The sequence below is a fragment of the Mytilus californianus genome, unplaced genomic scaffold (assembly GCF_021869535.1).
Source record: "Mytilus californianus isolate M0D057914Y unplaced genomic scaffold, xbMytCali1.0.p SCAF_8, whole genome shotgun sequence".
Classification (NCBI taxonomy): domain Eukaryota; kingdom Metazoa; phylum Mollusca; class Bivalvia; order Mytilida; family Mytilidae; genus Mytilus; species Mytilus californianus.
This window is the reverse complement of record NW_026262734.1, coordinates 11,937,562-11,955,108: the sequence shown is the minus strand read 5'-3', so window position 1 is coordinate 11,955,108 and position 17,547 is coordinate 11,937,562. Positions and strand designations below refer to the sequence as shown.

The window sequence follows — 17,547 nt, the reverse complement described above, 5'->3', positions numbered from 1 at the left end:
AGTGCGCTTTTATATGCAATGACAGGTATGTTGCATCTATTAGCATAATCAAGGGTAATGTATAATTTTGACATGACTTGACTTTCACTTTATGTTTACCGAAGACACAGTATCTATGAGTGCTTGAAATCGCAAATTTGATCATATAAAGCAATTGGGCTATGCATGATTTTTATTCTTTCTACAAAAAGCTCAGTTAAATGTGGGAAATATAGATATTTGATAATTTTAATGTAATTTTTGGGGTTTTTCTTTTTTTTGTATTTTTTTTTTTGTTGTCGTTGTTGTTTTGACATTGGTCTCTTTTACCAAACAAAGCCATTTCAAAGGATATGTGAAGTATGTTGATATCGTTGTCAAGTCTTATCTAAAAAACAGTATTCACTTTCAACAATTTCGAACGTCTTCCAACTTTAGATTTTCAGTAAAATTGAGAATGGAAATGGGGCATATGTCAAAGAGACGACAACCCAACCAAAGAGCAGATAACAGCCATGATGTTCATGATTTCTCTGATGACGCGGAATTGTACCACAAATAACCTCCTTTTCTCCATGTAATCATATGACATCATGAGAATCATTATCTAATTTGTGACGTCAGATTTTTTTCTCAAGTAACGCCAAAAAAGCGGAAAAGTATTGATTTCTGTAATGGGTTGGATGCGCAGGGTAATTCATATGTATCAATACCATATTGTATAATGGACTCCAGACAAAATACAAAACGTGTACTGAAGTAAGTAGACATGATTAAAGTTTGTTATATCATGACAAAAGTGTCACATTTCACAAAACTATGCCATTCTTACGAAAAAGACATTTGACTAAAGATATCTTTGTATAAGATAAAGTGTGTTAAAATAATATTTATGCAAGGTTGTTGTTCATATCTAAATAATGTTGGAAATTTTTTAATATGAGGCAAATTGCCGATTTTAGCAGTGTGCTTGCCTAAGTGTCAGATTTTCCAAGGCCTCAAGTAACAATGGAAGATAATATGAAAATATGTTTACTGACAGGCTTCTAAAAATCCAATTGATAAAATGTATTTTTTTAATTGGAATATTTGGACTTTAGTCATAATTTGGTTAATTTTGCGCTTAACATGAACGTGCAACATGCTACACACAAAAATAAGACAGTTCAAAAACAAATTAATAATGCGTTGTTTATTGTATCTTAAAGAAATATATCTTATAAATATTTAAAAGATGACATTTTACATGGTAGACATATAATATCAAATTTATTTACAAAATTCCTCGTTTGATGTCAAATCTTTAAGCTTTTTTGTTTAAAGATAAGTAATTATAAGATACTACAATAACAATGCGTAGAAGATTGTTATACATGAAGGCCCTGTTGGCAACAAAAAAAAAACTAAACTTTTACGTTCAAAGTTTAAGAGTAATAAAATATTTATCGGCTGTACCTTAATCACATGTTTGCTTCGCATCACGGGGCGAAGCTATTAGTGTCATAAGATATTCACGCCATCTTGAAATTATTACGTAACACATATCGGTTCTCATTGGTTGCCTTATGATTTTGGATAGATTCTATTGGCTAGAATGAGATATAGAATAAGGAACATGTCCCGGACTGGTGAAGATATCAAATACGGATAATTTACAGTATAGATATTCACGATCTGATCACAAAGGTTATATTGGCTACAATGAGATATAGAATTGGGAACATGTACCAGACAGGGGAAATATCAAATACGGAAGATAAGGAATAGAATTACATTATGGGTATCCCAGACATTGTTGCTACATATTGACGTAATTTATGATAGTGCAAAGCAATACATACCTTTTAGAAATGTTAAACTTGTGAGGTCTTTAGTTTAAAAACTTTTGGGTCAAAAAAAAATTGTCAATAGTTATAAATACATTTTAAGACAACAAATTGGGCTTTAAAACTTAAACAATCAATATCAAACATGAATGTCTGATATGTTAATTATCAAAATGGTTTTTCTAGCGCCACTGATGTGTCTTATGTAGGCGAAACGAGCATCTAACTTGCAGAATTATAAACCTGGTATCTGGCGATGATTTTTTTTTTCTACTGACTGTCAAGCCGTCCACAAAAATTCAATACCTATCTTACCACTGACGAGTCTTATATACACGAAACGCATATCGCGAGTATCGAATTATAAGCCTATCAAGATTTTTACAACCACTGTGTTGATGCCACTGCTGGTGTAAATTTCGTCCACAAGGGTATTGCCAGTCCAGTATTCAACTCTTTTGTGTTAACATGAATATCTTTGATAGCATCGAACGCTCATATATGGTAACACTAAACAACAATATGCAATTATGACCCGTAGAAAAGGTGAAAATCAAAAATTAAAAGGTTATTTTCCTGTGGGCGCATCTTCTAAAGAGACAGAATTGTGTTTTTACACCGAACTAACAGTACAAAAGTAGTAGGCATTTTTAACCATTGAAAATACCAGTAAGAAGAAGCACATGTCTACTGTGGTAACAGATTATCAACACACTTACGGTAGAGAAGAATTTTGTGTCATAGACTGCTTCGTATGTGTATAAAAAAGGTAGACACCCTCTGTAAAACATTGATGTTACGACAAGGTTGTTTATGAAAGTTATCATTGGCACTAGATGAAAGTGCAAACTTTGTCACTCGATAGACATCTAACCTGGCCGTTGCAATTTTGTTTACATACGTCTGTGACATCATTTTGGATGGTAGATAACTCATGTATACATTGAAAGAGTTAAAAGGTTATTCACCGTTGAAAAAAAAAAAAATAATTCATCGCCCATTGTTATATTTAAGGTTATTTGCCATTACTTGTATTTGAATAAAAATGAACCAAACTATTTCATTACACGTGATATGTGTATTACCCAATAACATTGTATATTAGATATGTAAAGTATATTTATTTGGATGGTTTTAATTGAATTCATATAATTTAGGAATTAAACATTCGGACAAAAAGAATAATGAAGGAAAAAAAACAAGATATTTTCTATAGAACATAAAAGATTTTGAATCTGAATTTGTCCATTAAGTTTAAACAATTTCCATTTCTGTAATGACATGTGAAATATTGTTGCTCTTGTGCTTCAGCCACCAACAATTGTTAACCTACCAATGAGTTCAGACATACCGGAAAGTATAACTTCAGAAAGTTTGTTGTACACCATATCTGTGACAGATCCAACTAATGATACAGTTACATGTGTTATTACAACAGCAACTTCTGTATTCTATCTCCAAACCACATCGGCGCAATTTGGTAAATTTAAAGAGTTTGAAAACATATATATTAGTACAACGCACGGTGTTTGTCAAACAAACAAATAATAACGATGATACTCTTGGAGTTCCTGTATCACAGAAAAATAAATAGGTCATTTAGATGTTAAACTCATTTCGGAGATTACGCAAAATAAAAATTTCAATATTACTAATATAAAAAAGGACTATATTTTCATTTTAGCGGTGCTTTTAGCACTGCCATATAAGCGGGAGGTTTGGCTAGCAATAAAAATTTTACCAAGGAAAAATCAAAACGGAAAGTCATTTATCAAATGACAAAATTAAAAGCTCAAACACATCAAAAGAATGCAAAACAACTGTCATATTCCTGACTCGGTACACGCATTTCCTTATGTAGAAAACCTGGTTTTATAGCCAGCTCAATCTCTCACTTGTATGACAGTCGCATAGAACTCCATTATATTGACAACAATGTGTGAGTAAAACAAACAGACATAGGTAAAAATTTCAAAAATTTAAGTTATTTTATGTAAAATATTGGTACTAACTCATGCAATCTTTCTTTACCTCTCTTATGACATTGAGTGAAAAAAGGGAGTATACATGAATTGAAAGGCTTGCTATAAAGGTGACAGCTTATCTTAAATTACGTATAGATATGCCGATGTTTACTGATTTATATTTAAGTCTGGCAAACATGGTTTATGTTTTAGTTGATTTTGCTATGAACTACCATTCATTAAGTTTTCTTAAATACATACCTTGTGTCTAATAAGTGTCTAATACTGTTATTTTACAGCAACTAAAAAGTTTACAAAAATAGCAATACAGTGTTAACCCAAAACTAGAATTGTTTTGCAACGGAACGAGTGAAAAACTAGCTAGCTAACCCTCCCACTATTATGACAGTTGTTAATTGTTACGATATATTGACAAATTAGGCGAGCAACCTAAAGACATAACAGGTTTATGTGACAATAGTTGGGATGCAGCAGCCAAAAATGCGTAAACATACATCATAGACATACAACACAACCGACTAAAAAACTCAACCAAACATACAAGTAAATCTAACAAAGACACCAACAAAGAAATAAAGTTCTTGATTAACAGAAAAATATCACTTTGTTAGTATATTTAGGAAATAAGACAACAGTAAAGAATTCCAGCTTCAATATGTAATGAAATGCGTTGGTTTCTCAAGAACTTTAACATTTATTAACAGAAACCGAGATATGGGTTCGAGGTAATCAAGGTTTCGTTTATGACACTAAAAGACAATATACCTTAAATATCGAGTGTGCTGACCAGCGAAGAAGTGATTCGGCAGATTTTTACGTTTACATTCTTCGAAATATGCCTCCATACTTTCCAAATCTTCAAGGTAATAATATGGTAATTATGTGTTTGAAAAATCGTTGTAAAAGTTCATTTAATATACCAATCTGACGCCAACGACAGCTTAACATTTTTATTCTTAAGTCTTTTTCGTAGTTTATAATTATTGATTTGTGATTGTTGTATGGTTGAATAATGAACGCAGTAGCTTCATAAACCATGTAAACGTTGTACAGTGTATGTATTGTTTAGCATATTGATAGGGACTATATTTTTTATAATGATACATTCAGTCACTGAAATATTTATTGGTATGATTAATTAATGACAAAATAAATGAAATGTATATGAATGGATTAACAAATCCATTACCAACTCGCGTAGTCTAGCCTATGTGAAGACCCGAAAAGGAAAACTAGTACATACAAGAAGGAAGACCACAGATTCTTGTAAAAACTGAAAAAAAATGCAGACGCACATAATAAATTGAACAGAATAAAAAGATGAGTAAGGTATTGAAAAGACTAGACTCGATTTGATTTGATTTGTTCGTTATTAACTATTTGAAATCGTTATTTTAATTGGTTAACAAGGATTGAAGAGTTTTCAGTCTTGATTAATTTAGTTTTTTATGACTTTAGATAAAACAACCGTTTCGTCTCAGATATCAGCTGTAGGTCAGATCATTTATACTGTACAAAGTGTGGATCCAGAGAGTGACAATGTACAATATTCTGTGTCATCTAACGCTGCCAATGCGCCTTTTACAATCAATCAAAACAGTAAGTAATACAGTCTTAAAAACCTTTTTTATAGTTGTTTTAGATCCATTTAATTAGGCTACAGGAAAATAAATATTGATTTTACCACAATGATAGAAAATTTGAAACATGAAAATTGAAGGACCAAGAGTTGATAAAAATAGAAAAACAGAACAGTGCGTTTTTCTTTTTAGTGTACTGAACAGATTCCGAATAAATCCCAAATACTAGTAGATTATCCTAGTGTTGATTTTTGAAACACAACGTCAGATGTGGTTAAAACCAAGAGGCGGAAGATGCCAAGGAGACAATGAAAATTCGAAGAAAAAAAGACGCTAAAGCAAAAACGGAAAAACGTTTACAATACAAAGAACATTTAAAAAGTTACATGAAAACTAGAGATTGAGCAACACGATCCCTACGCAAAAATCCCATTTTTTATAAGGGTCTTTTGATGTAGTCAAATAGATGACGTCATTAAATGAAAAAAATACTTAACTATGCTGACAGTTCATATGTCTTATAATGTATATTTGGTACGCATTATGGTTGAAATCAAACTGGTAGTCAATATTAACTTGATTATTATTATGCTTTTCGACTCCCTCTAAATACCACGAATTGTAATGAATATACACATTAATATAATTGTCCACTTTATCAAATGCTTTGGAATAAGTATCTGATATTTCAGCTGGAGCTATATCTCTCACCCGCTCTATAAAGACTGAGCTAGTAGCAGGATATGATTTGTACGCCAGTGTATCAGATGGGCGAAATGTGGTGGCTGCGCGATCATTATCAGTTCGTATTACAGGTAAATTGCTTGATCATTGTCAACTTCGTATTGTTGGTAGGTTTATCGATCAATATTAATTCGTATCCCTTGTATATTGCTCGATCATTGCCAGTTCGTATAACGGAAAAGCTGATCAATACTAATCAGTTCGCATTACTAGTAGGTTATAAATTAATGTGATCTACCGAATTAGACTTATTACCGGGTTTGTAGTAACATGAGCAACACGACGGGTGCCACATGTGGAGCAAGATCTGCTTACCCTTCAGAAGCACCTGAGATCACCCCCAGTTTTTGGTAGGGTTCGTGTTGCTCAGTCTTCTGTGTTGTGTTTTGTGTACTATTGTTTGTCTGTTTGTCTTTTTTTCTTTTTTAGCTTTGGCGTTGTCAGTTTATTTTCGACTTATGAGTTTGAATGTCCCTTTGGTATCTTTCGCCTCTCTTATTCATTTTGTCGTTATTATTAGATATAAAACATGTAACACGTTGTGAAAAATCTCTTGACACCAGTTTATTTATGCTTCCATGTGTTTTTATTTTACTTTGTAAAGAACAAGATATGAGATGTATTAGTGGCTTTTTTGGCTTAAAAATTTAAATACTACAAAATGAGGTGATTTTTGAATATAGATAATTGTTATTTATGTGCAAAGTGTAAAATGTTAAGAATATGAAAGAAAAGAATTTACTCCTAGACTGTACGGCCGAAAAAAAGCATAATTATGGTTTTTTTACCACAAATGACAAAAATTGCACATTTTGACACATATATTGAGTCAGAAATATTGAGCATATGAAAGTACTAAATGAATATTTACATAAGAGTCGTTTTTTTCTGACAGACAACCTTCTTCGTGAATTTTTTAGGTTATATTATTTGAATTGAAAACTGACCAAAATCTATGAATGTTCCATAAAAAGGCTTACAATGTTTTTTCACTGAAGACACAACTACATTTGTCATGACGGAATGAATCGTTCATGATCTGTATGCGTGGTTTTTTTTGTATTACCTCTCTTTGAAATAGTCATCAATGGCAAAAGTAGCCGAATAAGGCACTCATTGCACTTCGTCCTTTTGAAATACGTTTTTAATTTTACACGTAAGTTTTTAAATTTCTCGGGCAAACGGGAATGCAGACGATTTAGGCGTTCTTTGTAAATCCCGTTGGTTTTTAAAGCCCTTGTTCAAAAAGTAAATTAGCAAAAATACCAAACTCCCAGGAAAATTCAAATCCCATATTGACTGTTACAGCATTTGTATTTATCCGTTGTTAGCTTTTACAGTTAGCCCTTGTTATATAGCGCCCTTGTATTTATCCCCTATTAGATGTGAAAGCATTTAGTTTTAGCGATTTTGTTTTATCCCACATTGTCACAGCGTTAGGTGATATTTACCCAACGTTGACTGTCACAGCTTTTTTTTATAACCCCACTCCAAGTCCCACTGTGACTGTTACAACTTTCAACTGTATAGCATCCTTGCGTTATCCAAATTTGGTTGTAACAGGTTTTTGTTTTTTGTTTGGATAACTGAATGTTGTCATTTTGTATTTTCATTACTATCATTTTAATTAAGAAGATGGCAATTAAAGCAGAAATCATAGCTGCTCATGATATATAAAAAACACATCCTTGTCCAAAATGAATGATTAAAAGTTAGATTGTTATAAAAGAATTCTATTTAATGAAGATTTGACAAAACTGAGGAAATGTAATCGTGATGGGTGACAATTTTAAAAGAAAAAGAGCTATTGTTCCTTTTTTTTGTTTTGAATGATTTTAAAGTTCTACACAGCTGCTTGTTTACTGTTTTGTCCAATTTGTCAGATGATGCTTTTGTTATGTGATTTTCGATAGATATCGTTCTCATTTACAATTTTTTCACATCTCAATTTATTACTTGTTTTATCTGTTTATAGGTATCAATTTTCCGCCACATTTCCAAGTTCCTTCGCAGACATTAACTGTATTAGAAAATATAAATTCTGGATCGTCCATATTTCAACCAACAATTACAGATGAAGATTTGTCAGACGTTCATACGTTTTCTGCCGTTTATTCTCCCCCAGATGGCGCTGTTTATTTCGGCGTTGACAAATCAAGTAAGATATCCTTTATGATATTTTGATTTCAGATCCTTGCGTTCAGCACTGGATATGCTACTAGAAAATAATGTTAAAATGAATGGAACATATGTACCATTTATCAGGTTTTCTGTATATTGATACTATGAGATATATCTGCAGCGTATCACGATATTCTTGTCGTGTGAGCACAGCGAATTAGTTTAAAAAGGCTTCATATTGTGTCAAGCACCTGACACTTTACCATATGTGCAGTTCGACAATTTATGTATCTTTAGTGATGCTCGAGACATTCCAAAACATTTAAAAATACAAAGCCTAATCAAAACGTTGAAGATATGATAAAAGCAAAATGACAAATCGTAAAGCCAAACCCGGACAAGTAATCGGAGCTTTGCATGAGGAAGATACATTCCTTAATTAAAAAGGATTTCGAAATTTTATAAGCGCAAATTTAAATTAAGACTAACTGTCCACTAATAGAGCATAAAATTTGTCATACTTCTTTAAATGTCTCTCTTCCTAAAGTTTTCTGTAGAGTTTTGCTAAAAAAAACCTAACAGGAACAATAGCGTAAATGACAAGTTTCTCCTTCATACTGTTCTTACTTTCAATCAGTGTCAAAATTTGATAACACTTGGTGGAATTCAAGAATAAGAGAGTGTAAATAATCCACCTAAAATTTCCAAACTTTCACAAATATTCATAAACCAAAATGTCATTCAGCCATACACAGTGCTGTTGAAAACAGTTTCTATAAAGTATTGACATTTAACGTGTTTTTCCTAAAATGTCGAACTGAATCACATCTGAAGAAGAATACATATCTTTACATACATGTTTTCGAATATAATTCTGACATGAAAAATACGTTTAGTACTATACCTTTGTTTTGTTAATTAATGTTTATTACCCACTTTGATGTTAAAAGCGCTTTGACGTTTACATTTTTTGTCAACGTTTGTATGTTGCTATATATTAAAAATCATAAAACATTTTTGTCTTCCAAATGTTGGGAGCGAGCACCACTGATGGATTTTATGTCGACGAAACGTGGCTGATGTACTGAAATATTTGCTTGGTTTCTTTGATTAGTGCTAAAAACAAATATAAAAACAATTATAAAAAAAACTGATGTTTGAATAATAAAGATATTATTACTTTTATGCAAAGCTTGTGAGTCCGCGGCCTAGTTTACACATAAATAACCTCTAGGGAAAATGTGTTTAATCCCTATAATTCTTAATGCACATATTTGCAAATTTTTATTAATATGTTTTTCCCTTAGCCGTCTAATCCACAGTCTAAATGTAGTAACTAAGAAGTGAGCCGCCATCTTGTTAAAATCAATAAATATTTGATTAATGCAGTACAATTGAAAATAAAACAAAAATACCTCAATTCTAATGCGACATTATCCAAATTTGCGTTCGAGAAACGGGATAACCTTCAGCTTTAAAGTTTTTATTCGTATGACGTCATGTTTCCTCATGACGTTAACTGGCCAAGATCAAATATGAAATTTCGCAGAATTTTATTTAATTTTAATTTTTCAAACTCTAATGCATTGTTTCTTTTTGTTATGCATTACAATAGGAAAAATAACTCTTATCTGAGTTCGTTTTCAATTCTGTTTTGGCACCAATGGATCCCATGCATGATTTTCGTATCGCGCATGATCAGATGACAATTGAATCGACATACTGTTTCCGTAGGTTACGAAAGGAGTTTCGATAACATGGTGTAACGAAGTGTAAACCAAGGAAAAAAATTCTAACGGACCAATTCTATTCAAGTATGAGATAGATCTGTAACTTGTATAAGAATTGTACAGTTTTAACAGTAAAATTGGTACCGTTAATGTTATTAAGTAAATAAAGTTATTCCGAAATATTCAGTGGAATTGATTGTATCAGTAATATCAAGGTTGTTTTTTTTCAGCTGGATTAATAAGATCTTTAGTTGATATCGATTACGAAACGATTCCATTCAAGTCATTTTTTTTGGTGGTAACGGGTTCGGATTCTCTGTTGGAAGACACTACGAATATAACATTGAATGTACAGAATGTAAACGAGCCTCCGGTGTTTACAAAGAAGTATTACTCACTTACAACTTCAGAAAATAGTGTAAGTTCATTAGTACTTTACTTGCAATACTTTCATTGATGCTTTTAATGATTTATTTGTGATCTGGTGTATGCATTTCTTATTATTATGCTGTATGGTTTTATGTTCATATTTGTGTTGTGTTTTTGATTATACATGCTGAGTTTTATATAGTCTGTTGTTAGAACTTCAGTGATCCCACGGTACTCTTTGTTTTGTACATATAGAAAGACTCTAAATTAAATTTACTTACTTACGTCCTTTTCTTAGTGATATGCTGAAGTCTTCTCTTCCATTCCGATATTCAATTTTTTTCTCTCTTAAATAATATTGCGAAATCTTATCGTTCTCTAACACAATAACATGACCATAGACAATACATTTAGTAAATGTATGGTCGTCCTTGATGTTTTTTCCACCTTTTTTTAACGTGTTTAAAGCAATGGGTTACGGAACTTGTTTAAATCTTACTACATTGGTAAATTTGTGTAGAAACACCATCATAAAAATGAAAAGCATATTTTGTATTATGCACAACACGTTCCAGAACTAAAATTCCTGCTGATTAATATTTTAATAATATTATTTAGGGTGGAACTATTATTCAGAATCCATATTACCAGTATACAGACGTAGATGGGGATAATGTCAAATTTTCCCTTGACTGTGGTGCCGACACAGGTCGTTTGGACATTGATTCTTCCACAGGGCTCCTATCGTTTTCAACAGACTATGATCTAGATATAGTCGGTACAGCATCTAAGATAAACTGTAAGGTTTCTATAACTGATGATGAATATACAGATATGGCATATGTTAATATGACAATATTGGACGATAATGACAATTCACCTGTGTTTATCTATAGTGAATACACGTTTTTCATACCAGTAACTTCAAGTGTTGGGTTTTTTGTCGGACAGGTACAAGCAATTGATAATGATATTGGAAGTTATGGTAAGCCTATCATTCAATAGATTTTGGGGGTTTTTTGTTTGTCTTTTTGTTTATTTGCTTTTTTTGTTTTTTTGTCTTTTTTGTTTACTTAGGATGTTGTTCGTTTTTAAAACATAAACGCAACTGATTCAGAGGCTAAATGCCAGCTCCATTTCTTATTGCATCTTTGATGTTGTTTTTTAAGCAGTGACAAAATAGGGAATATGAAACCAAGGTAAAAATGGAAAAGAGAGGAGAAAGACACCAAAAGGACATTCAAACTCATAAATCGAAAATATACTCACAGCGCAATGGCAAAAAACGAGTAAACCACAACATAGAAAACTAAAGACTGGCAACACGAACCTACAAAAAACCGGGGGTGCTCGCAGGTGCGCCGGAAGGGTAAACTCATAAGTCGAAAATGTACTCACAGCGCCATGGCAAGTAACGAGAAAAAAAAAATAAAAAACACAACATAGAAAACTAAAGACTGAGCAACACGAACCCCACCAAAAACCGGTGGTAATCGCAGGTGCGCCGGAAGACATGTAGCAAAACAAAGTGTTTGATATAGGTTAACGCCAACAGTAGGGCAAAGGTTATCCTACTGCTGTAATACGACCCCAACAATCATTTGAATTCATGTATTCTAGAAGGATTAGCAGTTTCAACTTAACTAGTAAACCGGTCTTGTTATAATACTCGTTAATATATCTTCACAAACGTTACAGAAGTGTTTTCTTTTCATTTCTATAATAAGAGATGAGACAACGATTAATCGACCAAAAAAACCTAAAATTTTCATTGGTCTTAAGTATATATAGTAGCAGTCGGAGGAAGCTCCAGAAGCACATGTACAGAGTTATCGGAACTTGATGAGTTTTCCTTATCTTCTTGGTTTTCCCTTTATATATTTTGAAACACCCGAAGTTTACCGAAGTTTACCATTTTTAACCATACCTTTGTACAGTAAATACCTGCAATTGCAAAAATCATTTGTTGTCTCAAGTCCAACAACATATAAATTAATATTTTACATTTCTCCTTTTATTTCAGGAAATGTCCTTTACCATGTTGCACTCGAAGATTTCAACTACGGTTTGTTTGATGTAGTCGAAAATGGTTCGATATTTGTCAGCGAAAGTTTGACTCGGTATACTGAAGGTTCTACTTTGAATCTAACCATATATGCTGTGGATACAGGAGGCAGGGAGGGTCTGACGTTGGTTTATGTTGTATTTCCAACAACCTATGTGGCGCCTTTTCCTCCAGCAGATGGTATCCAGTACTTAACATTCTTCAGATATTCTCCGAACATGGCTTGGTTTGTTCCCCTGATGTTTATTCTTTTTGCCACCTTCTGTGTTGTTGCACACACACTTTATAAATCGAAGTGTTCATGTTTGAAAAAAAATGAACGGAGGTGAGTAGACGACACAATTTTATATACAAGGTACTAATCTATTGTTTATTAAGATAGATTATTATACGTCTCTAATACTGGGATTCATTATTATTCGTGGGAGACAAATTTTCGTGGATTTCGTAAGTAAAGGTGCACAACGAATTCAAATGTTCAACGAAGTACAAATTTTCCATAGGATTGTATGCAGATGTTGGCAAAACCACGAAGTTAAAATAAACACAAAAATACAATTTTTTCTCTCAATTTACGAAAATTGGTACTCACGAAAATGAATAAATCCAATATAAGTCATATGACTACGGAGCTGTGATGCCATAAGGGATAAAATCTGACAATACTTAAGCCTCTTTTTTATTCTAATGACATAATTGATTTATGAACTAAAGCCGTTTCTTTTTTTTTAAGTTATTGGCTTGTCATATCTTGTTCTCATCATGCAAATGCCCGGCTGTTAATAAGATAATTGAAGCTGTGGTATGCTTGTCAAATGAGACAGCTATTTACCAAAGACGAATCGGACAAAAATGTACACAATTAAAAAAATAACAGCCGGACTTAAACATAAATTAGATAAATGGAGAAACTTATAGAATAACTAATCGATGAGTTCAAATATAGAAGAATATGCAACGAGTGACCGAACACCTCACTCATTCACTAATGGGCGTAGCGCATGGGTTTATTATTAATGTTGTTGGGTCACGAGTTGAATAGTTTTCGATATTTTACAGCACATGGACTTGAGTGTGTAGATAATGGTAGTATCTTCGATTAGCTTGCTTGCTAGCTGAACCATGACATCAATATTACTTAGGTACTACCTTCATTTGGACGGAGTCATAGTTAAGCAGTGTGAACCAACCAAAAGTGGGGACAGTATATAAACATTGTGAAACTAGTTTTAACAAGTCAGTTTAAAAAATATATGTTTTCAATCTCAATTTCTAAATTTAAAATCTAGTGTCTATTATAAAGTAATTCACAAGCATGTTGTAGGTGTGTTTGATTTGTCAATTTCATTTCAATTAAAGTTACATGCATTTTGATTCCGAAAAACACATTCCCATATTTTGATGTGCATTTTTTTCTTCACTGCAGAAGATGGTAAAATAAAAATCTGTCATCAGTTTCACAAAAAATATTACGACTAAAAGTTGATCGTAAGTATACTGAATTGTTCATGACTTACGATCAACTTTAGCCTCAAGATTTTTTTTGAAACTGATCACAGAGACATATATAATAAGGACATGGTCGTTTTCTCTCTATTTAATCATTTTAAACTACTTCTTACAATATAGAATTACAATGTTAATAATCTAGTGTTGATTGATTGAAATGTAATTGACAAATCAAACACACCTACAACATGCTTGTGAATTAGCTTATAATTGACACCAGGTTTTAAATTAGATTGAAAACATATTTCTTTTAACTGACGTGCAAAACTGGTTTCACAATGTTCATATACTGTCTTTACTTTTAGTTGGTTCTCTGTTTAACTACTGACTCCACCTAAAGGAAGGTATGACCTTGGCTAATAATGATTTCATGATTCAGCTAGCAAGCAAGCTAACTAAAGATACTACCTTTACCTACACACTCAAGTCCATGTGCTGTAATTCTTCGATTATTTATTCTACTTATTACTCTGACCATGCACTTTTTAATGGAAATAAAGAATAAAACACAAGGAACTCGCATTCCAGTTTCTTTTTGATGCAACGTCATCGACAATGTCTTGACAGCACTCATTGTTGAATCAGATTTATTTCACTTGTGAAATTATCGGTTTTTACTTCACTGGAAAATCACGGTAAATCATTGCAAACAGTGTAATAAATACACATATTAATCCTAAATTAAAATACCAAAAAGACGTTCATCGTCATTTAGTAATTTGTAATTCACAGAATTGGACTTTTTAGACTGGTTGATAAATAATTATAGGTCTGATAAATTAGTGATACAGATTTTATCTTCACGTTTTCGCTCATGGTTTAAGTATCAAAGATCAACTTGTACGACGGTAACTATGGCTGACCATAAAAGATATCTTCTTTTTTTTCTTTTGTAGCATGCGTAAGAAGAAAAGGAAAAGACCAATGAAATCATTTCAAAGATATTGATTCGAATTAGACATTAAACTGTAACTCTGTTGTACAAATACAAATGGAAATATTCATAAATGTGATGTTTATTCAAATTAATTTAGATTTTATTTTGTCATCAGTAATATTGGCGATAACTGTGTATGCGTTATGCGTATTAAAGGTTATATAAACGGAAAAATTGACGTTTATGAACTTTCACTTTATTCGAAAAGTGCTAAATATTAACATTACTAGGGTTTTAAATTGTATTTTTTTTTCTTTGAATGTGTTTTTATTTCTAATTGCCGAAAATGTTCTAAATATGAACACTAACATTAAGTAACGGCAAACAGTGTGTTGACATGAATTATCATTGATATGGTCATATTATATAAGATAACTATTTACAAAACTTCATATTGTTCGAAATACTTAAGATTTACTACCCCGAGAATATAATATTGTACCTGTATTTGGCAAAACCTTTCGGAAATAGTTTGAGCATCAATGATGCGTCCTTTGTAGACGAAACATTATATACGTCTGGTGTCTTTGATGAGTTAGCTATATACAAATAAGAAGATGTGGTATGATTGCCAATAAGACAACTGTCTACCACAGTTTAAATGAAGAGAATTTAAGCAATTATGGGCCACCGTACGGCCTTCAACAATGAGAAAAACAGATACTGTATAGTCGGCTATAATAGGCCCCGACATGAAAAATATGAAACAATTCAATTGAGAAAACTAACGACCTAATTCATATCAAAACAATCAATGAAAAACAAATATGACAGACATGAACCAACGACAACCACTGAACTACAAAAGCAATATGAACAAAAGAGGAACTAAAGGAATATCTAAATTTATCCAAGGTCAACTTTGATTGCGGGAATTCTTTAAAGTACAATTTTATGAATCATGTAAGTACCACAGCACTGACTACTAAGTATAAGATACCTTCGGGGAGTGACAGTTCATCAGCAGTGGTATCGACCAAGTTCTAGTACATAAAAATTACACTTAATAACTTTCGTGGGTTCGAAGCACATTTCGTGTTTTAGCTTCACCAGGAATGCTCAAACCTAAACATTTGACAGCCAGGGATGTATAAATACCTAGAAACAGCCAGGGATGTATAAATACCTACAAACAATACGAACTATCTGACTAAAGGGGACTTAAAATGAATAGCAAAGTTCATCCAAAGTCAACTTTGCCTGAGGAGTTTGGAATCTTCGTTCCTTAATAATTTCTATATTCACCAACGGGTTACTTCAGATAAGTATGTTATAAATCGTTTCAGTACCTCGGGAATGAAATGATAACCTCGGGGAATAACAGTCCATCAGCTGTGGTATCGACTCACTATTAGTAAACAAAAGTGATAAGATGAGCGTAACTGACATATATAGTAACTTTTAAGTATAAATTATAGGGTCCCGTAACTCATTTCAGATTCGTCAAACTAAATCAAGTGACAAATATTTCATACATATTCAGGATGATAATAAGTTAATAACATCAAATTGTTGAGTCTGAAACCTCGATTGACAGGAATAAGGGTGCTTTGCCATAGAAAAACATCGGGAAAGAGGGTAAGGTGAAAGAAAAACATCGGGAAAGGGGGTAAGGTGAAAGAAAAACATCGGGAAAGAGGGTAAGGTGAAAGAAAAACATCGGGAAAGAGGATAAGGTGAAAGAAAAACATCGGGAAAGAGGATAAGGTGAAAGAAAAACTTCGGGAAAGAGGGTAAGGTGAAAGAAAAACATCGGGAAAGAGGATAAGGTGAAAGAAAAACATCGGGAAAGAGTGTAAGGTGAAAGTTATTATGTCATCAGTAATAGAAACTCAACAAAAATATATACACATGTATTCCCGCGATTTTCATCTTGATATACTGGAAACTATGTGAGCTGTCCCCCCCCCCCCCCCCCCCCAGGGCAACCGTGAAGGAACATGAAAACTAATGTTGGGTTTGCGGCGCTTTCTATTTCTGTTCATGGCTACATAGGGTACTTACTATTAACAGAAGGGGAAAATAATGTATCCTTTTGAATTTAAAAATACTCTTTTTGAACACCCAATTTCAGTTACGAGCATCTCCATAGTCAATTACGCCTATCCTTGAGAAATTATATATTGCAGTTACCAGTATCATAGCATATTCACGAATTGAGGGTTATCCGTAAGAATAACAAAACATTTCGCTGTGTATAATATTTTGCAGGTAAATCTTAGAATAGTGGACATTTAACGAATAACTAAATTGGTTATAAGTTGTTCTGACTTGAGGAATTAATGTTATGTTATATTCACAATTTTCTGCGTCTTCCATGTTGAGATGTTTATAACTTAAAATACAAACATCCGCTTTCCCGGCGATTTGTAGGAGTAAGATCCGCAATGACAACAGCGGTCTTTGATACATGCTGGTACGCGTATATAACTAGTTTAAATGTACTCACTGAAAGTAGAATTAAAGGTATCATAAGGAAGGGGAAATGCATGAAACCAGTCACGGATATAAGATATGAATTTTAATTATAAAATTTATGAAATTCTTGCTTTTATTGAGAAAAGAAATGAAGGCTTGGTCATAAAGTAATCAAGTAGTCCCAAGTCAGGAGCCTGTAGTTCCGGGGTTGTCGTTGGTTCATGTCTGTCATATTTGTATTTCGTAAATTGTTTTGTTATATATTAGGCTGTTAATTTTCTTTA

General features: G+C 32.6%; 1 protein-coding gene across 1 annotated transcript in view; it reads left to right on the top strand.

Annotated features, from left to right (window-relative positions):
* LOC127711881 (fat-like cadherin-related tumor suppressor homolog) overlaps positions 1-15,019 on the top strand; it is a 45,300-nt gene extending 30,281 nt beyond the window's left edge. Inside the window, exons 13-21 of the mRNA XM_052218045.1 lie at positions 3,117-3,285; positions 4,495-4,653; positions 5,249-5,389; positions 6,063-6,185; positions 8,090-8,272; positions 10,196-10,383; positions 10,953-11,319; positions 12,358-12,724; positions 14,805-15,019. Coding sequence (XP_052074005.1) covers positions 3,117-3,285; positions 4,495-4,653; positions 5,249-5,389; positions 6,063-6,185; positions 8,090-8,272; positions 10,196-10,383; positions 10,953-11,319; positions 12,358-12,724; positions 14,805-14,856 — 1,749 coding nt within the window. The 3' untranslated portion in view covers positions 14,857-15,019. The remainder of the gene's footprint in view (positions 1-3,116; positions 3,286-4,494; positions 4,654-5,248; positions 5,390-6,062; positions 6,186-8,089; positions 8,273-10,195; positions 10,384-10,952; positions 11,320-12,357; positions 12,725-14,804) is intronic.
* Positions 15,020-17,547: the final 2,528 nt, after the last annotated feature.